The sequence below is a fragment of the Rhinoderma darwinii genome, chromosome 3, assembly GCF_050947455.1.
Source record: "Rhinoderma darwinii isolate aRhiDar2 chromosome 3, aRhiDar2.hap1, whole genome shotgun sequence".
NCBI classification, from domain to species: Eukaryota; Metazoa; Chordata; class Amphibia; order Anura; family Rhinodermatidae; genus Rhinoderma; species Rhinoderma darwinii.
In genome coordinates, this window is record NC_134689.1 from 4,750,471 (window position 1) to 4,777,412 (window position 26,942).

The window sequence follows — 26,942 nt, forward strand, 5'->3', positions numbered from 1 at the left end:
ATAGTAGTTATATTCTTGTATATAGGTGGCAGTATTATAGTAGTTATATTCTTGTATATAGGGGCAGTATTATAGTAGTTATATTCTTGTATATAGGGGGCAGTATTATAGTAGTTATATTCTTGTATATAGGGGGCAGTATTATAGTAGTTATATTCTTGTATATAGGGAGCAGTATTATAGTAGTTATATTCTTGTATATAGGGGCAGTATTATAATAGTTATATTCTTGTATATAGGAGCAGTATTATAGTAGTTATATTCTTGTATATAGGGGTAGTATTATAGTAGTTATATTCTTGTATATAGGGGGCAGTATTATAATAGTTATATTCTTGTATATAGGAGCAGTATTATAGTAGTTATATTCTTGTATATAGGGGCAGTATTATAGTAGTTATAGTCTTGTATATAGGGGGCAGTATTATAGTAGTTATATTCTTGTATATAGGAGCAGTATTATAGTAGTTATATTTTTGTATATAGGGGCAGTATTATAGTAGTTATATTCTTGTAGATAGGGGGTAGTATTATAGTAGTTATATTCTTGTATATAGGGGGCAGTATTATAATAGTTATATTCTGGTATATAGGAGCAGTATTATAGGAGTTATATTCTTGTATATAGGGGCAGTATTATAGTAGTTATATTCTTGTATATAGGAGTAGTATTATAGTAGTTATATTCTTGTATATAGGGGCAGTATTATAGTAGTTATATTCTTGTATATAGGGGGCAGTATTATAGTAGTTATATTATTGTATATAGGGGCAATATTATAGTAGTTATATTCTTGTATATAGGGGTAGTATTATAGTAGTTATATTCTTGTATATAGGAGCAGTATTATAGTAGTTATATTCTTGTATATAGGGGGCAGTATTATAGTAGTTATATTCTTGTATATAGGGGGCAGTATTATAGCAGTTATATTCTTGTATATAGGGGCAGTATTATAGTAGTTATATTCTTGTATATAGGGGCAATATTATAGTAGTTATATTCTTGTATATAGGGGGCAGTATTATAGTAGTTATATTCTTGTATATAGGGGGCAGTATTATAGTAGTTATATTCTTGTATATAGTGGCAGTATTATAGTAGTTATATTCTTGTATATAGGAGCAGTATTATAGTAGTTATATTCTTGTATATAGGAGCAGTATTCTAGTAGTTATATTCTTGTATATAGGGGGCAGTATTATAGTAGTTATATTCTTGTATATAGTGGCAGTATTATAGTAGTTATATTCTTGTATATAGGGGGCAGTATTATAGTAGTTCTATTCTTGTATATAGGAGCAGTATTATAGTAGTTATATTCTTGTATATAGTGGCAGTATTATAGTAGTTATATTCTTGTATATAGGGGCAGTATTAGGGCGGGTTCACACATAGCGGAATTTCACTTAAATTCCGCTGCGGACACTCCGCAGCGTTAATCCGCAGCGGAGCCGTTTCTCCATTGACTTTCACTTTAATTTAGCAGTGTTCGTTTACACGATGCGTACAATTCCGCTGCGGAGCATAGGCTGCGGAGCGGAATTTGGTGTCCGCAGCATGCTCTGTCTGTTGCGGAGCAGTGGCGGACTGGTTGCGGACTCATGGCGGAATTTCTCCATTGACTTCAATGGAGAGTCAAAATTCCGCAATGAAGTCCGCAGATCTTATGTGTGCTGCGGAGCGTATTGTTTTTACTACCATGACATTTCTTCATTCTGGCTGGACCTATGTATTTCTAGGTCTACAGCCAGACTGAGGAAGTCAATGGGGCTCCCGTAATGACGGGAGCGTTGCTAGGAGACGTCTGTAAATAGTCACTGTCCAGGGTGCTGAAAGAGTTACGCGATCGGCAGTAAGGGCGGGTTCACACATGGCGGAATTGCACTTAAATTCCGCTGCGGACACTCCGCAGCGTTAATCCGCAGCGGAGCCGTTTCTACATTGACTTTCACTTTAATTTAGCAGTGTTCGTTTACACGATGCGTACAATTCCGCTGCGGAGCATAGGCTGCGGAGCGGAATTTGGTGTCCGCAGCATGCTCTGTCTGTTGCGGAGCAGTGGCGGACTCATGGCGGAATTTCTCCATTGACTTCAATGGAGATTCAAAGTTCCGCAATGAAGTCCGCAGCTGTCATGCACATGTCATGTGTGCTGCGGATGCGTCTTGCTTTTTTTACTTGACATTTCTTCATTCTGGCTGGACCTATGTATTTCTAGGTCTACAGCCAGACTGAGGAAGTCAATGGGGCTCCCGTAATGACGGGAGCGTTGCTAGGAGACGTCAGTAAATAGTCACTGTCCAGGGTGCTGAAAGAGTTAAGCGATCGGCAGTAACTGTTTCTGCACCCGGGACAGTGACTACCGATCCCAATATACATGTATCTGTAAAAAAACATATAAGTTCATACTTACCGAGAACTCCCTTCGTCTGTCTCCAGTCCGGCCTCCCAGGATGACGTTTCAGTGTAAGTGACGGCTGCAGCCAATCACAGGCCAAGCACAGGCTGCAGCGGTCACATGGACTGGCGCGTCATCCAGGGAGGTCGGGCTGGATGCCGAAAGAGGGACGCGTCACCAAGACAACGGCCGGTAAGTATGAAAATCGTTTCCTTTCACTAGGGAAAGTGCTGTCCCTTCTCTCTATCCTGCACTGAATAGGGAGAAGAGAAGCACTTTTCCTGCAGTCCGCAGCGGCCAGTCCGCATCAATTTTCTGCACATTTTGTGCAGATCCGCTGCAGAATCTGCAACGCAGATTCTGTGCGGCATTGATGCGGACAGTTGCGGAGGAATTCCGCCATGTGTGGTCATGCCCTTATAGTAGTTATATTCTTGTATATAGGGGGCAGTATTATAGTAGTTATATTCTTGTATATAGGGGGCAGTATTATAGTAGTTATATTCTTGCACATTTATAGTTTATATTTCTATGTGATCTTTGCAGTCGCTTCATAACTTGTACTGCTGGTACACAAGTTTTGCGGATGTATCGTGTGCTCGATGACTGGCACTTGACTCCAGGTTTCCTCCCTATGTGACAAGGGATTGTTAAGCAGGTTCAGTGAATGTGCATTTCAGGATCAGGAGATGTAAACGGACCGGACTGATCACTTCTGTCTTTATGTGACATGTCCTGGGGTATCTGTAATTGATCACTGCTATATACATATAATGCCACCAGCTACACAGACAGTGCGTAATGGCTGAGTCACACGGACCAGGGTGACACGTCAAAATCATGTAACTCAGCAATTATCAACCTTCTGCTAAATTACCTTATCATAAATACACAGGAAAACTTGACCGTGTTAAACGATCAAGAAAATTTAGGAATATAAAAACAATGATTTTTTTGAGACACACATTAACCCCTTCCCGCCGCAGCCCTCTTTCAGATTTTCATTTTTGTTTTTTCCTCCCCACATTCCAGAAGCCATAAAGTCTTTATTTTTCAGTCGATATAGTACTATGAGGGCTTGATTTTTTCGGGACGAGTTGTAGTTTTTCGTAGCACCATTTATTTTGCCGTATAATGTACTAGGAAACGGGAAAAAAATTATTTGTGGGGTAGAAAATTAAAAAAACCGATTCCTCCATGTTTTTTGTGCGCCGTTTTTACGGAATTCACTGTGCAATTAAAACAACCTGTTAACTTTATTCTTTGGGTCAATACAATTATGGCGATACCAAATATATATGTAGTTTTTTCTATATTTTACTACTATAATACTACTATAATACTATACAAGAATATAACTACTATAATACTATACAAGAATATAACTACTATAATACTATACAAGAATATAACTACTATAATACTATACAAGAATATAACTACTATAATACTGCCCCTATAAACAAGAATATAACTACTATAATACTATACAAGAATATAACTACTATAATACTGCTCCTATAAACAAGAATATAACTACTATAATACTGCTCCCTATATACAAGAATATAACTACTATAATACTGCCCCTATATACAAGAATATAACTACTATAATACTGCCCCTATATACAAGAATATAACTACTATAATATGGCCCCTATATACAAGAATATAACTACTATAATACTGCCTCCTATATACAAGAATATAACTACTATAATACTGCTCCTATATACAAGAATATAACTACTATAATACTGCCCCCTATATACAAGAATATAACTACTATAATACTGCCCCTATATACAAGAATATAACTACTATAATACTGCCCATATATACAAGAATATAACTACTATAATACTGCCCCCATATACAAGAATATAACTACTATAATACTACCCCCATATACAAGAATATAACTACTATAATACTGCCCCCTATATACAAGAATATAACTACTATAATACTGCCCCTATATACAAGAATATAACTACTATAATACTGCTCCTATATACAAGAATATAACTACTATAATACTGCTCCCTATATACAAGAATATAACTACTATAAAACTGCTCCTATATACAAGAATATAACGACTATAATACTGCCCCTATATACAAGAATATAACTACTATAATACTGCCCCTATATACAAGAATATAACTACTATAATACTGCTCCCTATATACAAGAATATAACTACTATAATACTGCTCCTATATACAAGAATATAACTACTATAATACTGCCCCTATATAGAAGAATATAACTACTATAATACTGCCTCCTATATACAAGAATATAACTACTATAATACTGCCCCCTATATACAAGAATATAACTAATATAATACTGCCCCCTATATACAAGAATATAACTACTATAATACTGCCCCTATATACAAGAATATAACTACTATAATACTATACAAGAATATAACTACTATAATACTATACAAGAATATAACTACTATAATACTGCCCCTATATACAAGAATATAACTACTATAATACTGCCCCTATATACAAGAATATAACTACTATAATACTGCCCCTATATACAAGAATATAACTACTATAATACTGCCCCTATATACAAGAATATAACTACTATAATACTGCCCCCTATATACAAGAATATAACTACTATAATACTGCCCCTATATACAAGAATATAACTACTATAATACTGCCTCCTATATACAAGAATATAACTACTATAATACTGTCCCTATATACAAGAATATAACTACTATAATACTGCCCCCTATATACAAGTATATAACTACTATAATACTGCTTCTATATACAAGAATATAACTACTATAATACTGCTCCTATATACAAGAATATAACTACTATAATACTGCCCCCATATACAAGAATATAACTACTATAATACTGATCTATATACAAGAATATAACTACTATAATACTGCCCCCTATATACAAGAATATAACTACTATAATACTGCCCCTATATACAAGAGTATAACTACTATAATACTGCTCCTATATACAAGAGTATAACTACTATAATACTGCTCCCCTATATACAAGAATATAACTACTATAATACTGCCCCCTATATACAAGTATATAACTACTATAATACTGCTTCTATATACAAGAATATAACTACTATAATACTGCCCCTATATACAAGAATATAACTACTATAATACTGCCCCTATATACAAGAATATAACTACTATAAGGGCATGACCACACGTGGCGGATTTCCTCCGCAACTGTCCGCATCAATGCCGCACAGAATCTGCGTTGCAGATTCTGCTGCGGATCTGCACAAAATGTGCAGAAAATTGATGCGGACTAGCTGCTGCGGACTGCGGGAAAAGTGCTTCCCTTCTCCCTATCAGTGCAGGATAGAGAGAAGGGACAGCACTTTCCCTAGTGAAAGTAAACGAATTTCATACTTACCGGCCGTTGTCTTGGTGACGCGTCCCTCTTTCGGCATCCAGCCCGACCTCCCTGGATGACGCGCCAGTCCATGTGACCGCTGCAGCCTGTGCTTGGCCTGTGATTGGCTGCAGCCGTCACTTAGACTGAAACGTCATCCTGGGAGGCCGGACTGGAGACAGACGCAGGGAGTTCTCGGTAAGTATGAACTTATATGTTTTTTACAGATACATGTATATTGAGATCGGTAGTCACTGTCCCGGGTGCAGAAACAGTTACTGCCGATCGCTTAACTCTTTCAGCACCCTGGACAGTGACTATTTACAGACGTCTCCTAGCAACGCTCCCGTCATTACGGGAGCCCCATTGACTTCCTCAGTCTGGCTGTAGACCTAGAAATACATAGGTCCAGCCAGAATGAAGAAATGTCATGGTAGTAAAAACAATACGCTCCGCAGCACACATAAGATCTGCGGACTTCATTGCGGAATTTTGACTCTCCATTGAAGTCAATGGAGAAATTCCGCCATGAGTCCGCCACTGCTCCGCAACAGACAGAGCATGCTGCGGACACCAAATTCCGCTCCGCAGCCTATGCTCCGCAGCGGAATTTTACGCCTCGTCTAAACGAACACTGCTAAATTAAAGTGTAAGTCAATGGACAAACGGCACCGCTGCGGATTAACGCTGCGGAGTGTCCGCAGCGGAATTTAAGTGAAATTCCGCCACGTGTGAACCCGCCCTAATACTGCTCCTATATACAAGAGTATAACTACTATAATACTGCTCCCCTATATATAAGAATATAACTACTATAATACTGCTCCTATATACAAGAATATAACTACTATAATACTGCCTCCTATATACAAGAATATAACTACTATAATACTGCCCCCTATATACAAGAATATAACTACTATAATACTGCCCCCTATATACAAGAATATAACTACTATAATACTGCTCCTATATACAAGAATATAACTACTATAATACTGCCCCCTATATACAAGAATATATCTACTATAATACTGCCCCCTATATACAAGAATATAACTACTATAATACTGCTCCTATGTACAAGAATATAACTACTATAATACTGCCCCCTATATACAGGAATATAACTACTAGAATACTGCCCCTATATACAAGAATATAACTACTATAATACTGCCCCCTATATACAAGAATATAACTACTATAATACTGCCCCCTATATACAAGAATATAACTACTATAATACCGCCCCCTATATACAAGAATATAACTACTATAATACTGCCCCTATATACAAGAATATAACTACTATAATACTGCTCCTATATACAAGAATATAACTACTATAAGGCTGGGTTCACACGTGGCGGAATTTCACTTAAATTCCGCTGCGGACACTCCGCAGCGTTAATCCGCAGCGGAGCCGTTTGTCCATTGACTTACACTTTAATTTAGCAGTGTTCGTTTAGACGAGGCGTACAATTCCGCTGCGGAGCATAGGCTGCGGAGCGGAATTTGGTGTCCGCAGCATGCTCTGTCTGTTGCGGAGCAGTGGCGGACTCATGGCGGAATTTCTCCATTGACTTCAATGGAGAGTCAAAATTCTGCAATGAAGTCCGCAGATCTTATGTGTGCTGCGGAGCGTATTGGTTTTACTACCATGACATTTCTTCATTCTGGCTGGACCTATGTATTTCTAGGTCTACAGCCAGACTGAGGAAGTCAATGGGGCTCCCGTAATGACGGGAGCGTTGCTAGGAGACGTCTGTAAATAGTCACTGTCCAGGGTGCTGAAAGAGTTAAGCGATCGGCAGTAACTGTTTCTGCACCCGGGACAGTGACTACCGATCTCAATATACATGTATCTGTAAAAAAACATATAAGTTCATACTTACCGAGAACTCCCTGCGTCTGTCTCCAGTCCGGCCTCCCAGGATGACGTTTCAGTCTAAGTGACGGCTGCAGCCAATCACAGGCCAAGCACAGGCTGCAGCGGTCACATGGACTGGCGCGTCATCCAGGGAGGTCGGGCTGGATGCCGAAAGAGGGACGCGTCACCAAGACAACGGCCGGTAAGTATGAAAATCGTTTACTTTCACTAGGGAAAGTGCTGTCCCTTCTCTCTATCCTGCACTGATAGGGAGAAGGGAAGCACTTTTCCTGCAGTCCGCAGCAGCTAGTCCGCATCAATGTACTGCACATTTTGTGCAGATCCGCAGCAGAATCTGCAACGCAGATACTGTGCGGCATTGATGCGGACAGTTGCGGAGGAAATCCGCCACGTGTGGTCATGCCCTAATACTGCTCCTATATACAAGAATATAACTACTGTAATACTGCTCCTATTTACAAGAATATAACTACTATAATACTGCCCCCTATATACAAGAATATAACTACTATAATACTGCTCCTATATACAAGAATATAACTACTATAATACTGCCCCCTATATACAAGAATATAACTACTATAATACTGCCTCCTATATACAAGAATATAACTACTATAATACTGCCCCTTATATACAAGAATATAACTACTATAATACTGTCCCTGTATACAAGAATATAACTACTATAATACTGCCCCCTATATACAAGAATATAACTACTATAATACTGCCTCCTATATACAAGACTATAACTACTATAATACTGCCCCCTATATACAAGAATATAACTACTATAATACTGCCCCCTATATACAAGAATATAACTACTATAATACTGCCCCCTATATACAAGAATATAACTACTATAACACTGCTCCTATATACAAGAATATAACTACTATAAGGGCATGACCACACATGGCGGAATTCCTCCGCAACTGTCCGCATCAATGCCGCACCTAATCCGGGTTGCGGATTACGGCTGCGGATCTGCACAAAATGTGCAGAAAATTGATGCGGACTGGCCGCTGCGGACTGCAGGAAAAGTGCTTCTCTTCTCCCTATTCAGTGCAGGATAGAGAGAAGGGACAGCACTTTCCCTAGTGAAAGTAAAAGAAATTCATACTTACCGCCCGTTGTCTTGATGACGCGTCCCTCCTTCGGCATCCAGCCCGACCTCCCTGGATGACGCGCCAGTCCATGTGACCGCTGCAGCCTGTGCTTGGCCTGTGATTGGCTGCAGCCGTCACTTCCACTGAAACGTCATCCTGGGAGGCCGGACTGGAGACAGAAGCAGGGAGTTCTCGGTAAGTATGAACTTATATGTTTTTTTACAGATACATGTATATTGGGATCGGTAGTCACTGTCCCGGGTGCAGAAACAGTTACTGCCGATCGCTTAACTCTTTCAGCACCCTGGACAGTGACTATTTACAGACGTCTCCTAGCAACGCTCCCGTCATTACGGGAGCCCCATTGACTTCCTCAGTCTGGCTGTAGACCTAGAAATACATAGGTCCAGCCAGAATGAAGAAATGTCATGTTAAAAAACCAATACGCTCCGCACCACACATAACATGTGCATGACAGCTGCGGACTTCATTGCGGAACTTAGAATCTCCATTGAAGTCAATGGAGAAATTCCGCCATGAGTCCGCAACCAGTCCGCCACTGCTCCGCAACAGACAGAGCATGCTGCGGACACCACATTCCGCTCCGCAGCCTATGCTCCGCAGCGGAATTGTACGCATCGTGTAAACGAACACTGCGAAATTAAAGTGAAAGTCAATGGAGAAACGGCTCCGCTGCGGATTAACGCTGCGGAGTGTCCGCAGCGGAATTTAAGTGAAAATCCGCCATGTGTGAACCCGCCCTTACACTGCCCCTATATACAAGAATATAACTACTATAATACTGCCCCTATATACAAGAATATAACTACTATAATACTGCTCCCTATATACAAGAATATAACTACTATAAGACTGCTCCTATATACAAGAATATAACTACTATATTACTGCTCCTATATACAAGAATATAACTACTATAACACTGCTCCTATATACAAGAATATAACTACTATAACACTGCTCCTATATACAAGAATATAACTACTATAATACTGCCCCTATATACAAGAATATAACTACTATAATACTGCTCCCTATATACAAGAATATAACTACTATAATACTGCCCCTATATACAAGAATATAAATACTATAATACTGCTCCTATATACAAGAATATAACTACTATAATACTGCTCCTATATACAAGAATATAACTACTATAATACTGCTCCTATATACAAGAATATAACTACTATAATACTGCTCCCATATATACAAGAATATAACTACTATAATACTGCTCCTATATACAAGAATATAACTACTATAATACTGCTCCTATATACAAGAATATAACTACTATAATACTGCTCCTATATACAAGAATATAACTACTATAATACTGCTCCTATATACAAGAATATAACTACTATAATACTGCTCCCTATATACAAGAATATACCTACTATAATACTGCCCCTATATACAAGAATATAACTACTATTATACTGCCCCTATATACAAGAATATAACTACTATAATACTGCCCCCTATATACAAGAATATAACTACTATAATACTGCCCCTATATACAAGAATATAACTACTATTATACTGCCCCTATATACAAGAATATAACTACTATAATACTGCTCCTATATACAAGAATATAACTACTATAATACTGCCCCTATATACAGGAATATAACTACTATAATACTGCTCCTATATACAAGAATATAACTACTATACTACTGCCCCCTATAGACAAGAATATAACTACTATAATACCGTCCCTATACACAAGAATATAACTACTATAATATTTCCCCCTATATACAAGAATATAACTACTATAATACTGCTCCCTATATACAAGAATATAACTACTATAATACTGCTCCTATATACAAGAATATAACTACTATAATACTGCCCCTATATACAAGAATATAACTACTATAATACTGCCCCTATATACAAGAATATAACTACTATAATACTACCCCTATATACAAGAATATAACTACTATAATACTGCTCCTATATACAAGAATATAACTACTGTAATACTGCTCCCTATATACAAGAATATAACTACTATAATACTGCTCCTATTTACAAGAATATAACTACTATAATACTGCCCCCTATATACAAGAATATAACTACTATAATACTGCTCCTATATACAAGAATATAACTACTATAATACTGCCCCCTATATACAAGAATATAACTACTATAATACTGCCTCCTATATACAAGAATATAACTACTATAATACTGCCCCTTATATACAAGAATATAACTACTATAATACTGTCCCTGTATACAAGAATATAACTACTATAATACTGCCCCCTATATACAAGAATATAACTACTATAATACTGCCTCCTATATACAAGACTATAACTACTATAATACTGCCCCCTATATACAAGAATATAACTACTATAATACTGCCCCCTATATACAAGAATATAACTACTATAATACTGCCCCCTATATACAAGAATATAACTACTATAACACTGCTCCTATATACAAGAATATAACTACTATAACACTGCCCCTATATACAAGAATATAACTACTATAATACTGCCCCTATATACAAGAATATAACTACTATAATACTGCTCCCTATATACAAGAATATAACTACTATAACACTGCTCCTATATACAAGAATATAACTACTATAACACTGCTCCTATATACAAGAATATAACTACTATAATACTGCCCCTATATACAAGAATATAACTACTATAATACTGCTCCCTATATACAAGAATATAACTACTATAACACTGCCCCTATATACAAGAATATAAATACTATAATACTGCTCCTATATACAAGAATATAACTACTATAATACTGCCCCCTATATACAAGAATATACCTACTATAATACTGCCCCTATATACAAGAATATAACTACTATTATACTGCCCCTATATACAAGAATATAACTACTATAATACTGCCCCCTATATACAAGAATATAACTACTATAATACTGCCCCTATATACAAGAATATAACTACTATTATACTGCCCCTATATACAAGAATATAACTACTATAATACTGCTCCTATATACAAGAATATAACTACTATAATACTGCCCCTATATACAGGAATATAACTACTATAATACTGCTCCTATATACAAGAATATAACTACTATACTACTGCCCCCTATAGACAAGAATATAACTACTATAATACCGTCCCTATACACAAGAATATAACTACTATAATACTTCCCCCTATATACAAGAATATAACTACTATACTACTGCTCCCTATATACAAGAATATAACTACTATAATACTGCTCCTATATACAAGAATATAACTACTATAATACTGCCCCTATATACAAGAATATAACTACTATAATACTGCCCCTATATACAAGAATATAACTACTATAATACTGCCCCTATATACAAGAATATAACTACTATAATACTGCTCCTATATACAAGAATATAACTACTATAATACTGCCCCCTATATACAAGAATATAACTACTATAATACCGTCCCCTATATACAAGAATATAACTACTATAATACTGCTCCTATATACAAGAATATAACTGCTATAATACTGCCCCTATATACAAGAATATAACTACTATAATACTGCTCCTATATACAAGAATATAACTACTATAATACTGCCCCCTATATACAAGAATATAACTACTATAATACTGCTCCTATATACAAGAATATAACTACTATAATACTGCCCCTATATACAAGAATATAACTACTATAATACTGCCCCCTATATACAAGAATATAACTACTATAATACTGCTCCCTATATACAAGAATATAACTACTATAATACTGCACCTATATACAAGAATATAACTGCTATAATACTGCCCCTATATACAAGAATATAACTACTATAATACTGCCCCCTATATACAAGAATATAACTACTATAATACTGCCCCTATATACAAGAATATAACTACTATAATACTGCCCCCTATATACAAGAATATAACTACTATAATACTGCCCCCTATATACAAGAATATAACTACTATAATACTTCCCCTATATACAAAAATATAACTACTATAATACTGCCTCCTATATACAAGAATATAACTACTATAATACTACCCCCTATATACAAGAATATAACTACTATAATACTGCCTCCTATATACAAGAATATAACTACTATAATACTGCCCCCTATATACAAGAATATAACTACTATAATACTGCCCCCTATATACAAGAATATAACTACTATAATACTGCCCCCTATATACAAGAATATAACTACTATAATACTGCCCCTATATACAAGAATATAACTACTATAATACTACTCCTATATACAAGAATATAACTACTATAATACTGCTCCTATATACAAGAATATAACTACTATAATACTGCCTCTATATACAACAATATAACTACTATAATACTGCTCCTATATACAGGAATATAACTACTATAATACTGCCCCTATATACAAGAATATAACTACTATAATACTGCTCCCTATATACAAGAATATAACTACTATAATACTGCTCCCTATATACAAGAATATAACTACTATAATACTGCTCCTATATACAAGAATATAACTACTATAATACTGCTCCTATATACAAGAATATAACTACTATAATACTGCCCCCTATATACAAGAATATAACTACTATAATACTGCCCCTATATACAAGAATATAACTACTATAATACTGCTCCTATATACAGGAATATAACTACTATAATACTGCCCCTATATACAAGAATATAACTACTATAATACTGCTCCCTATATACAAGAATATAACTACTATAATACTGCTCCCTATATACAAGAATATAACTACTATAATACTGCTCCTATATACAAGAATATAACTACTATAATACTGCTCCTATATACAAGAATATAACTACTATAATACTGCCTCCTATATACAAGAATATAACTACTATAATACTGCCCCTATATACAAGAATATAACTACTATAATACTGCTCCTATATACAAGAATATAACTATTATAATACTGCCTCCTATATACAAGAATATAACTACTATAATACTACCCCCTATATACAAGAATATAACTACTATAATACTGCCCCTATATACAAGAATATAACTACTATAATACTGCTCCTATATACAGGAATATAACTACTATAATACTGCCCCTATATACAAGAATATAACTACTATAATACTGCTCCCTATATACAAGAATATAACTACTATAATACTGCCTCTATATACAAGAATATAACTACTATAATACTGCCCCCTATATACAAGAATATAACTACTATAATACTGCTCCTATATACAAGAATATAACTACTATAATACTGCCCCTATATACAAGAATATAACTACTATAATACTGCCAATATATACAAGAATATAACTACTATAATACTGCTCCTATATACAAGAATATAACTACTATAATACTGCTCCCTATATACAAGAATATAACTACTATAATACTGCTCCCTATATACAAGAATATAACTACTATAATACTGCCCCCTATATACAAGAATATAACTACTATAATACTGCTCCCTATATACAAGAATATAACAACTACAATACTGCCCCTATATACAAGAATATAACTACTATAATACTGCCCCTATATACAAGAATATAACTACTATAATACTGCCAATATATACAAGAATATAACTACTATAATACTGCTCCTATATACAAGAATATAACTACTATAATACTGCTCCCTATATACAAGAATATAACTACTATAATACTGCTCCCTATATACAAGAATATAACTACTATAATACTGCCCCCTATATACAAGAATATAAGTACTATAATACTGCCTCCTATATACAAGAATATAACTACTATAATACTGCCCCTATATACAAGAATATAACTACTATAATACTGCCAATATATACAAGAATATAACTACTATAATACTGCTCCTATATACAAGAATATAACTACTATAATACTGCTCCCTATATACAAGAATATAACTACTATAATTATTATATTACTGTTCCCTCTGAAATCTTGCAGTGCTGTAATTTACAGGAGTTGATTTTCATGTATGATTCCGCCCCCTAGTGGTGAGAAGTGGACGTTTGGTCTGTTGTCATTTCTAAGTAATGATAATTATAGATAAGTGAATTCAAATCAATTTACAAAGCAGAGAATTTCAAATTGAGTGTAATATTTGTCTCACCTCTAAATTACATACATTAAAATGTACTAATAAGTGTCGGATAAATTTTCTAGAGATGATTGGAAATCACAAAATCACATTTAAATACAGAATCTGTGCAGGCGTTTCTTCATAGCTTTTCAGTTCTTTACTTGGCCTTGTTCACACAGAGCTTTTTAACACGCCTTTTGGCAAACAGCGGACGAAATTGCCTCCCATTATTTCCAATGGGAGGTGGAGGCGTTTTTTTCCAGCGAACAGAAAAAAATGCTCGTGGGAAAAAGAAGCGGCATGCCCCATCTCGAGGCTTCCTCCACCTCAAAAACACCATTGAAATCAATGGGAGATGAAAAAAATGCTGCGAACGGCCGACGCATTTTGTGACGCGGTTTATGTTAAAAACCACTCCTGCGTTTTTTCCTTTGCCTGTTTTAGAAAGAGGTAAAAAAAAGTGTCAAAAAACACCTGTGGTGCAAAACCAAAAACTGGAGCGCATTTTTCCTGAACGTAGTTTTGAAATCCCACATTATATCGCGTGTTCTAAGCTAGAAATTAGAGACGGATTATGGGATTTTCCGGATTATTAGATGTTGGATTAGGGGAGTTTGACGCCATTGATTTGGCTTTATTTTTCAGTTTGTGATTTTGTGACGCAGGTGGCTGGCAATCCTGTAGGGCGAGGAGTAAGATCTGCAATCAACATCAATCATTATGCCACCAAGAAGAGCCTGGCGGAGAGCATGCTGGATGTGGCGCTGTTTATGGCGAATGCTGCGCAGTTGAAGGCGGTTCTGGAACAAGGTCCGAGCTTTACCTATTACGTGACACTCATCACTCTCATCAGCCTGTCCCTGGCTCTGCAGGTCGTCATTGGGATCCTGCTGATTATTATTGGTAAGAAACCGTGTGGAGACTCAACATAAAACGTATCCTCTAAGCATGAAGAACACTAGTCAGCCACTTCCCAGTCTTAAATGGCTGATAACAGGGAGCAATAGATGAGTTTTACAGTCAGCCTCTCCCCACCCTGATATGGATGATAACAGGGAACAATAGATTGCATTCAATGCCACAGTCTTTGGAGAGAAGATAGAATAAGTTAATCACCTGCAGCAACATTCTTGGCCACAAGATGGCGATAAGTCCACAACAAATCCTATTGCACATGAGGCCATTATTTATTTGGTGGGGCGTTGTTTTAGGACATAGCCTGTAGGTGGCGCTGTTGTTATTGCTCGCAGGCTCTAGCCCCATTTCTCATGGTTATCTTTAGGCTATTTCTACAGGTAACGTAAACACTGCAGAATTTGTACAAGTCTCATCCACGCGCTGCGAAAAACTTTGCAGAAAAGACGTGTCGTAATATTGACTGCGGTGCGGATTCTGCAGCATGTAAGGCTATGTTCACACGGCAAACCAAAAACGGACGTAAAATATGGAGCTATCTTCAAGTGTAAACAGCCCCTGATTTTCAGAAGTTTCTTAAGCATCAGGTGTTTTTTGCAGCGTTTTTTACGGCCGTTTTTGGAGCTGTTTTTCTATTGAGTCAATGAAAAACGGCTCAAGAAGCGACATGCACTTCATTTTACGAGGCGTTTTTTTATACGGCCGTTTTTCAAAACGGCCGCGTAAAAAACGCCCCGTGGGAACGGAACGCCGTTTTTCCCTATTGAAATCAATGGGCAGATGTTTGAGGCGTTCAGTCCCTGCATTTTTAGCCGTTTTTCGAGGCGTTCACAGCCGTGTGAACATACCCTGAGGTATGCTGTGGAAATTCTGCAGTAATTGCGCTACGTGTAATGCTGACGGCCTCCTGGTCGCAGGATTGTTTAACCCCTCATGTTCCTTCCATCTACAGCTCGTAAGAACTTGAATGACGTTTCTAAGCAGCTGCGTCTGGACGTGATGAACAATGTGGCCACCGCTCTCGTGTTTGTCACCGTTCTCATCAATATCTTCATTACAGCATTTGGGGTGCAAAAAACGGGTCTCTACCCATCACGGGGGCCACGGGAAGTGCACTAGAGGGCGAGACGAATATAAGAAACTGCTTATTAAGGTACCAAACATTTTATTATAAAGTGATCTCCAGGGACAGGGACTGTGTATCTAATCCTATCATGTGTGATACTGTCTGCTGAGCTGTGTATCTAATCCTATCATGTGTGATACTGTCTGCTGAGCTGTGTATCTAATCCTATCATGTGTGATACTGTCTGTGGGCCGTGTATCTAATCCTATCATGTGTGATACTGTCTGCTGAGCTGCGTATCTAATCCTATCATGTGTGATACTGTCTGCTGAGCTGTGTATCTAATCCTATCATGTGTGATACTGTCTGCTGAGCAGTGTATCTAATTCTATCATGTGTGATACTGTCTGCTGAGCTGTGTATCTAATCCTATCATGTGTGATACTGTCTGCTGAGCCTCTGTATCTAATCCTATCATGTGTGATACTGTCTGCTGAGCCGCTGTATCTAATCCTATCATGTGTGATACTGTCTGCTGAGCTGTGTATCTAATCCTATCATGTGTGATACTGTCTGCTGAGCCGTGTATCTAATCCTATCATGTGTGATACTGTCTGCTGAGCTGTGTATCTAATCCTATCATGTGCAATACTGTCTGCTGAGCTGTGTATCTAATCTAATCATGTGTGATACTGTCTGCTGAGCTGTGTATCTAATCCGATCATGTGTGATACTGTCTGCTGAGCTGTGTATCTAATCTAATCATGTGTGATACTGTCTGCTGAGCTGTGTATCTAATCCGATCATGTGTGATACTGTCTGCTGAGACAATGCATCCAATTCTCTCCAGCGGCGTAGCTATAGGGGCCTGGGTCTTACAGATGTGCAGTCTCCGATATATGTATGTAAGAATGCTATACGTCTCGGGCTTGTATCCGGTATATAGGTGGATCTCGCTCCTCTTTGTTCTTGTGTTACAGTTTCCAGCGGTGATGACCTGGATTTTCCTCGCTGTGATTTTCTCACCTCCATGGACTGGACTTTATGTATTTATGAATATTAATTAATAAGTCGTTAGATTTCATCATCATCATCATCTGCTCTAATACACAGACCCTCATCGTCATCGTCATCATCATCATCACCTGCTCTAATACACAGACCCTCGTCATCATCATCATCATCATCATCATCTGCTCTAATACACAGACCCTCGTCATCATCATCATCATCATCATCATCTGCTCTAATACACAGACCCTCATCATCATCGTCATCATCACCTGCTCTAATACACAGACCCTCGTCATCATCATCATCATCATCATCATCTGCTCTAATACACAGACCCTCATCATCGTCATCGTCATCGTCATCATCACCTGCTCTAATACACAGACCCTCATCATCATCATCATCATCATCATCTGCTCTAATACACAGACCCTCATCATCATCATCGTCATCGTCATCGTCATCATCATCATCATCACCTGCTCTAATACACAGACCCTCGTCATCATCATCATCATCATCATCTGCTCTAATACACAGACCCTCATCATCATCGTCATCATCACCTGCTCTAATACACAGACCCTCGTCATCATCATCATCATCATCATCATCATCATTGTCTCGCTTCTCTTTACATTCCTGACAGATTTAATAATTTATTTCTTACTGTTTCCCGGCTCTAATCTGCTGCATTATATACGTAAAAATAAATCATCAAATATTCCTCGTGTGATTTGTGAAGCCGAACTCCTCTGTGCTTTACTGTGATAAAAATGATAACAAAAAGAATGATAATAAAAATAATAAAAATAATAAAATGATAAGAAAAATAATAATAATATAATAATGATAAAAATAACGAACATAATACTAAAAACAATAATAATATTAAAAACTACTAATACATAAAATAAAACTAATAATAACAATGATAAAAACACTAATAATATTATTTACACTGATGATTTCGGCTGCAGGAACAAAAGACAAAAAGAAATGTAAAACAACATGGAAAATATAAACCGCGTGGAGATTCTGGGTTTGGGGGGACGGATTGTGTTGGGGGCTTAATATATAGACCAGGGGTGTGACACCGGCTTATTCTATCATCGTATCTGTCCTCGCAGCCCAGCGGAGGATCATTGTATCACCGACGTAATCCTACACGTCTCCACCCCATGCACAGACGTGATCACGAACGCCCTATAATATTACGGAGGGGGGGGGAGGGGCTGCCTATATTCTAAAGTCTAACCTACGTATGATGAGAAATATTACAAGTTCACCGTCAAAAATCATTCTAAATAAAAATAAAAAATTGGAATTTAAACGTTTTTGTTCCCCAAACTTTGTAGCAGTTTTTTTCGTGCCACAAAATGAATTTTTATCACATTTATTTCATTATCGGGATCTTTGTCTCGAGTGATTTTTTTAATGTTCCAAATTTATTTTCAATTAATTTTGTTTTTTTCACCCCAAATTTATTTTTTTGAGGCATGGAAATGACAAAAGAACCGAAGGTGATGTCCCGTATATACACATCCGACATACCCAAGAAAAATGTGGTTGTATGGCTACTTGTACTATAGGCTGAGGTGTATTACCCATGTCTACCCTTTGGAAAAATAATATAGAATAGAACAAATGACATGAGAAAAACATGGCTGCCTTCTTCAAAGAACAGCGCCACTCTTCTTCATAGGTTGGTTTTGGTATTACAGCTCAGTGTCATTCAAGTAAATGGAGTTGAGCTGCAGTACCAGACACAGCCTATGTTACAAGAGTAGCGCTGTTTCTGTAAGAAGGTTTTTCTAACCTCACACAACCCCTTTAAATCCCAAGGGTGATATTGGAAGCGCCCACATACTCTCCTAGTCTGTACCCTCTAATAATGGCGATTTATTGTAAAAAGACCCAGTTCCCTTTACCACTAACCCATTAACAGAATGGCAGGAGTGACGCGTTTTATACAGTTATTCATATTGTCGTACTGAGAGGATAAAAAAAAAATGACGAAACCGCTGATGACCAGTAGGGGGAGCAATAGTGCAGCGTATTTTACCGTAACAGACGAACGAACGATCGTTAGCGGTTCCGGTATTTTCTATGGAGGACGGAGTGAATAAAGGATGTACAATACGCACGTTCCTGCAGTTCTATTATGCTACAATAGGGGGCACTATCCCACAGCCAGGGTGAGCAGGTCACAGTAAGAGTCCATATCCCCTATAAGGCACTTTAGGCTCTAAATACTCCTTATATGTTCCGTCCAGATCCGAGTGCTGACCCGTTCCAGTCCGATGGGTCTTATACTGAACAGCCCCGGCTATGGGTCTAGATCAGCTATACAAAGTTTCTTGCCCCACAAGGTGTATCCCACTGTTGCCCCCTAGGGGCAAATAGCATCAAAGGTATCTGCAATGACCAAGGGTCCTCTGCTCCATATAAGACAGCAGGTGGGACCTCCACCATGATGGAGAGCTGAGGTGGGTGTTGGGGTGCTTCGGTGTCCCCCAGACTTGCTCCGGTAAATGCAGCATTCTTCACACGTTCTGCTGATCCTTTGGCGCTGTCCGGCGGTTCCACATGCCGCGCTTGGAGTGAAAATGATGGTAAAAGTTCCTGACCGCCAACCGCTCTACCTCCAGCCCAGCGTGGACAATCCTAATGGGGAAAAAAAAAAAGAACCTCACTATACGATGAGTTTTTAGCCATGTGACTGGGATTTACTGATTTGCGTATCGATTCACGATGTTTCCGCCATCAGTATAAAGTGTATGAGTAAAGTTATCAAATCAGAGCGATCGCTCTACAAATCCAGTTCCCAGAATGCATTGTATTCTATAGGCGGGTGAATTAGCAGATAGGTCGAATCGATTTTTCTATCTTTACACCCGGCTCTGTTGTCTAGGTAGAGAAGGCGCCTTTGGGTTCCCTCAGCTTGACAATGCCCAATCGCACCTCTGCCCAGTCCTTCCTGTGCCCGCAAGGAGGATCTGTACCCTTCAGTGTAAATTTTAATTTACTTCTTTATATCAGTCTGATAATCCGGAATGTCGATTTATTTGGAGTATTTGGCAAATAAAAAATGCTAGAAGAATATTTTAACCCTCTCAACCAGCAGGGGGCGTCCTATTGTGATGTTGCTCTGGGGAGTTCCCTTCTTAGTTTACGCCCCTGGTCCCGCCCCTGCCTATTACAATTTTATTTTTGGGCGGCGTTGTGCTTTAAACCTCTCACCTGTCTATCAGCTCCCAGTCTTCTCCTCCCCATCTGTCCCGAAATTCTTCCGTGTTCATTCCTCCGATATGATCCAGGTCTGACTTGTAAATTCCCAGCAGGCCGAATCCATTCACTTCCCAATATCCTGCAGCCAGAACATCATCACCTTATTGATTTTACCGACTGGATGGGACGGTTAGGGGGGGGGGTACAGATATAACCTTATAATAATAGATGCAAAAACTCAGCTCTCACCGTCAGGCCATCGAGGAGAAGCTCCGCAGTTCAGCCGCATTACCGTGGGGGCGTACACCATCTTACCCTCCACCGTGTGAGTCCGCACAGAGTCGATGATTGACGGAGGAAAATGTATGTGGAGGTCACACAGGAAGAGGATACTGCGAGGGTTCTGGAGGGGAGGAGATAGGTTGTATAATATGATGACATCACGTGTCATATGATGACATCACTAACGAGAACATTTCATAACAAAAATCCACAAAAAACTCGAGTTGACTTCAAGTAATAAAATCGAATTAGTTGTTTCTTCGAAGGATGGGTCATAACCAATATAGCGAGTAGTCACCCAGCTTTCTCAGAGCCCCGAATGTCAAATTTGTCTAGGTATACAGTTATAACACCCCTATAATTTACACCGTGGACTATGGCTGACCATGGCTGACCATGACCCCGTCAGACTCACCTTCACCAGATCTATGCCAGCCTGTAGGCCTGCAGAACGCTCAAAGTTTCCTTCGAGTTGTGCAAATTGGTATCTGCAGATAGAAGAGGAGGAAAAGTATTCAAAACAGTGCCCCCTTCTGTTCAGCACCCCATCCCGTCACACTTAGGGGTGGCTGTTTTTGTCCCGACATCCCCATTCCTTCTTGGGTTGAACGGTGGCCAGTCCCTAATGCAAGATTTGCACTGCTTTGAGCCCTGTCTAGGTACACGCCATGGGGAAACAGTATGGGGCCATCCTGAGCTGGGGTCTATCCCTCCCCTTTAGCAGCAACACTGGCTATGATATGTTATATACACCTTTATATAGGACCAGACCGATGTTTTTATCAACACAGTATTCCTACCCCACAGCTCCAAATCCCCTGCATAGACAGTTACATTATAAAATTCTGTCTACCGGCAGCCACCACTAGAGGGAGCTCACTACATACAGATTATACATTGAATAACAGTATGCAGTAAGTTCCTGGGCTCCCCCTAGTGGTGGCTGCAGGTAGGCAGAACTTTATCATGTAACTGTCTATGGAGGGGATTTGGAGCTCTGTATCATAAAAAACGGAGCCACGACCGCTAGGAAGATATTTTACAGAATGATGTGAAAAGGTGAAGATGGACTAAAAGCTTAAAGTCTCTCATTACCTAAGTAAACGTGAGCGCTTCAGGGCGTCCCGAACATCCAGGTCAGTGCTGCCAAAGTCCACAATGATGACCGTGAAATTCGGGTCCCTTGTGGCGTCGTACAAAGTCTCCATGTCCCAGATAAACTTCTGCACCCAACGAGCTTGGTTTTTCACTGCAAAGAATTGCAAACTTTATTGCCGCCACTATAGCTCTGCTTTCCCAGTCTCCTGAATGGCAAATCTGCCTTGTAGTGTAGTGATACATCCCCTGGAATAGCTACGCAGACGGTTATGTGCCTCGTTACATGTAATGAGCTATGAGAAGACTTACCGTGCGCCGCACGCCTCGCGCCACTCACCTGGCACTATAAAATAGACCATGGCCCGCGTGTTCCAGACCAGGCCGCTCGGCCAGCACAGCTCAACCCGCTTCTCATTGCCCGTCGGCCTCTGACGTAGACCCCACATCTCATACTTCATGTCCCTCTTCTGCTCACTCCCCTCCTGGGTCAGTCCGGTCCAGCCGGGGGCGAAGACATAATGAGCAAATCTCACAAGACGGTTGTATTTGTCTTTAAGCTCCAAGTCCAGGAAATATCGACTCCCCCGCGCGTAATCCAGGTGTTTCTCAATATTAACGATCTTCTGGAGCCGGTACATTCTGCGTCCGGGAACAAACCCACATGGAGGTGAGACGTTTATATTAGGTAGACGACCCATGTAATTCTCCGTTGTTTCATTTCCCAATTCGTTCACACTGCCTCCAAAAGAGCAGCACACACATCTCCTGAAATACTCTGTGCTGCTAGGAACCGTGTTCCTCCCACTATAGAACTTTAAGCCTGTCATCTCCTACTTATCTTTAATGACCTCCTCACATAACACTGATTAGCTTCACTCACTCTCTAGTTATAGATTGGTCCTGAAATACTTTGTGCTGCATGAGACTTGTCTCTACTTATACAGATTCATTATCTGTTGTCAAATTGGTTCTCATGGTCATGATCTTGGTCCTCATGTTCTAGGGATACAGATTTGTTCTCCTGTTCTACAGTAGATATGTGGATTGGTTCTCATGGTCGTTCTCATGTTCTAGATCTATAGATTGGGTCTCTTGGCCATGTTCTGGATTAATAGATTGGTTCTTATGGCCATGTTCTGGATCTATAGATTGGGTCTCACAGCCATGTTCTGGATTAATAGATTGGTTCTTATGGCCATGTTCTGGATCTATAGATTGGGTCTCACGGCCATGTTCTGGATCTATAGATTGGATCTCATGCCCATGTTCTAGGTCTATAGATTGGTTCTCATGGCCATGTTCTAGGTCTATAGATTGGTTCTCATGGCCATGTTCTAGGTCTATAGAGTGGTTCTCATGGCCATGTTCTAGGTCTATAGAGTGGTTCTCATGGCCATGTTCTAGGTCTATAGTTTGGTTCTCATGGCCACGTTCTAGATCTATTTATTGGTTCTCGTGGCCATGTTCTGGATTAAAAGATTGGTTCTCATGGCCATGTTCTGGATCTATATATTGGGTCTCATGGCCATGTTCTGGATCTATAGATTGTGTCTCATGGCCATGTTCTGGATCTATAGATTGGTTCTCAAGGCTATGTTCTAGATCTATAGATTGGGTCACATGGCCGTGTTCTGGCTCTATAGATTGGGTCTCATGGCTCTGTTCTCGATATATAGATTGATTCTCATGGCTATGGTCTTTGTTTTTGTGGTCTACATATTGGCTGCAATCACCAATGTCTTGGTTCTCAAAGTCTGGGTATATAGATTGGTTCTCATGGTCATGGTTTTCATGTTCTAGATATATATTGGTTCTCATGGCCAATGTCTAGGTTATTATGGTCTAAATATATAGATCGTTTCTCCTGGTCATGGTTCTCATGTTCTTTATATATAGTCTACATATACATGTTGGTTCTATAACGCTTATGGTCTTGGTGCTCATGTTCTAGTTGTTCTGATCCCATGGTCTATGTTCTCGTGTTGTCTAACAACCCGCTGACCTCTCCTGAACGCTCTTAATACATCAACATCTCATCCTCCTACCTAACTTACGTCTCCGTCGCCCAACTTCCTTCCTCTATTTCAGTATCACCACAGATGACCAAAGTTCTCACCCTCGATGCCACTGGTTGAGCTTCCTCATAAATGATCCAACTATGGTCAGGGCTTCACTTTCACTCAGCTGGAGATTCCCAGAAGTGTTACACTTTAGATCAAGGTAGTCTGACCTAAGAACCTGGAAATCTGTCTGACCCACATGGAAAGTCCGATTCCAGAACACAGGTTCCTCAAAAACAAAAGGATATTCAAGCTCCTGGTCTTCCTCATCCTCTTCCTCAGGATCCTCTTCCCGATAAGGCTGATAACCTTCCGCCTCCTGATCATCTCCATCATTATTATCTGGGTTTTCCTTTGCAAAGTTGTCGGAGTTGGGCTGTTGTAGACTTTGGTATTCTCCCGCTGCAGCTTCCCGACTCCCATCTTCCATTTTTTGTTGAATTTGAGCTTCTTCTTGGCCCAATCTTCCATCTTGGCTTCTCAGAACAATTTGATTTAAGTCTTTGGTGTCACTAGCTGATGTCATGTAATTCGCCCTTTCTACGTGTTCAAGTCTTTGTTTCCTATTCTGATTGGTGATTGGTGGGTTTTCTACACGGTTCTCCATTCTCTGTCTTCCAAGCTCAACTGGTTGACGGTCTTGACTTTTCTCCACATTTTCTTCCAAGATGACCTCCTGGCCTTGATATATTCCTTCATTTTGATGTTCACGTCCTTGGTCCATCTCCTCAATGTTCTCAAGACCCGATCTAGTCCACCCAACGTCCTGCCTTACATTCTTACCAAGTTTTGACCTTCTAGAGGTTGTAGGATGTATTGCGTTTTCACCAGGTCTATCACCTAATTGAGATCCCAGATCTATAAATTGATTCAGTCCAGGGTTCTGTTCAACCCCAACATTTCCTTTTTGGATTAAATTCTCACCCATAACATTGTCTTGCACCCTCCCATCACCTCGTCCAAAGTTCTCGTCCTTTGTATGGTTTTTTTGAGAGTCCGGCATCTTGTCCTTTTCTGGTTTCACATCTTCATCTATGTTCAGCTTGGGTTTATTTTCCTCATCCCAATTGGATCTTTGTATTTTGTCTTGTATCTTCCTTCCATCATGAGTATTGGGACCTTGTCTGGCTACTGTTTTTGGGTTCTGTTGTAACTTTGCTCCTCGTGGTGGCTCTTCCGTCTCGTATAGCTCCTTCCTATGATTCATCTTCTGAGGGTCCAGCATCTCTAGGTTTGCCCCTTGTTGATCGCTCCTCTGTCTACCATGAACCTTTTTGTTTTCTTTTTGTAGTTCTTGGTTTTGCCTTTCCATATACCTTGAGATGCTGGACATGTTTCTCGCTACCTCAGCATGACCTTGGCCATGGGTCACATTCTCTGAATTTGGAAGATGGTTACGTTTTCTCTTTTGAGGTCTGGAATTACCGAGGGAAGGCGTTTTCATGTTTTCTCGCCCAGTTGTGGGTGGCTGGCTTATACGGTTGTTGGACCTTTTTGGATCTGGATTTTCGAGACTTTCCATGTTCATACTTCTAATGTTTTCCTGGGGCCGTCCTCTCCTCCGGTGATTGGGTCTCCTGGGACTTGATAGTCTGTTTTCGTCTTCTACAAAGAAAAGCTTCCTCTGTCTTATGATTTCATCTTTATTTGGTTCTTCCTGTTCTCTTCTATGAACAAATTTATCCTCATTGTTTTCATACTGGAAATCATGGGGGTTGTAGTCCTCTGGCGAACCTGTTACATGAAAAGTGTGTTTACAAGATGTTCCCAAAAAATGGACATGTAATAACTAGATGATCAGTGGGGTTGTGGAGGTTAGGACCCCCACTCATCATAATAATGTACACAGGAGAAGAGGTGGCAGCAAATGTGGGGTCATTTTTCCCCAAAATCAATTTTTTTCATTTGGGCCCTTCATCTCTCTCGAGCACCCGGCACGTCCATGTATTACATTGGGTCATGTTTTTGCACCCCTTGAAAGTAGCAATTGAGCTAAAGTTAGATACACTCTACATAAAATGTATCTAACCTCTGAGTGCAGATATATAGCTGTATACTATCCTGTAGTTCTTTCACATGTATAGATCGGATGTAGTATTACCTGGGTGATCGACATGTCCGGAGTGTGGTCGGTCCGCCTTCATGTATTTATTATATCTCAGTCTGTGGGATAAGAGATAACGGTTTAGTGCAACATCTGCTGCTTTTATACCGATTTATTGCCAGTGC

The 26,942-nt window shown here is 39.0% G+C and overlaps 2 protein-coding genes across 3 annotated transcripts in view; one reads left to right on the plus strand and one right to left on the minus strand.

The window, feature by feature from the left end:
• Positions 1-18,316, plus strand: part of NINJ2 (ninjurin 2) — a 33,378-nt gene extending 15,062 nt beyond the window's left edge. For both annotated transcript variants that reach the window (XM_075859786.1, XM_075859787.1), the window contains exons 2-4: positions 15,713-15,950; positions 16,915-17,115; positions 18,009-18,316. In XM_075859786.1, coding sequence (XP_075715901.1) covers positions 15,713-15,950; positions 16,915-17,081 — 405 coding nt within the window. In that variant the 3' untranslated portion in view covers positions 17,082-17,115; positions 18,009-18,316. The remainder of the gene's footprint in view (positions 1-15,712; positions 15,951-16,914; positions 17,116-18,008) is intronic.
• Positions 18,317-18,992: 676 nt separating this feature from the next.
• B4GALNT3 (beta-1,4-N-acetyl-galactosaminyltransferase 3) overlaps positions 18,993-26,942 on the minus strand; it is a 78,473-nt gene continuing 70,523 nt past the window's right edge. Inside the window, exons 13-20 of the mRNA XM_075859788.1 lie at positions 26,815-26,876; positions 24,770-26,447; positions 22,991-23,292; positions 22,651-22,804; positions 21,971-22,043; positions 21,523-21,676; positions 21,286-21,412; positions 18,993-20,709 (exon numbers count right to left, since the gene is read on the minus strand). Coding sequence (XP_075715903.1) covers positions 20,589-20,709; positions 21,286-21,412; positions 21,523-21,676; positions 21,971-22,043; positions 22,651-22,804; positions 22,991-23,292; positions 24,770-26,447; positions 26,815-26,876 — 2,671 coding nt within the window. The 3' untranslated portion in view covers positions 18,993-20,588. The remainder of the gene's footprint in view (positions 20,710-21,285; positions 21,413-21,522; positions 21,677-21,970; positions 22,044-22,650; positions 22,805-22,990; positions 23,293-24,769; positions 26,448-26,814; positions 26,877-26,942) is intronic.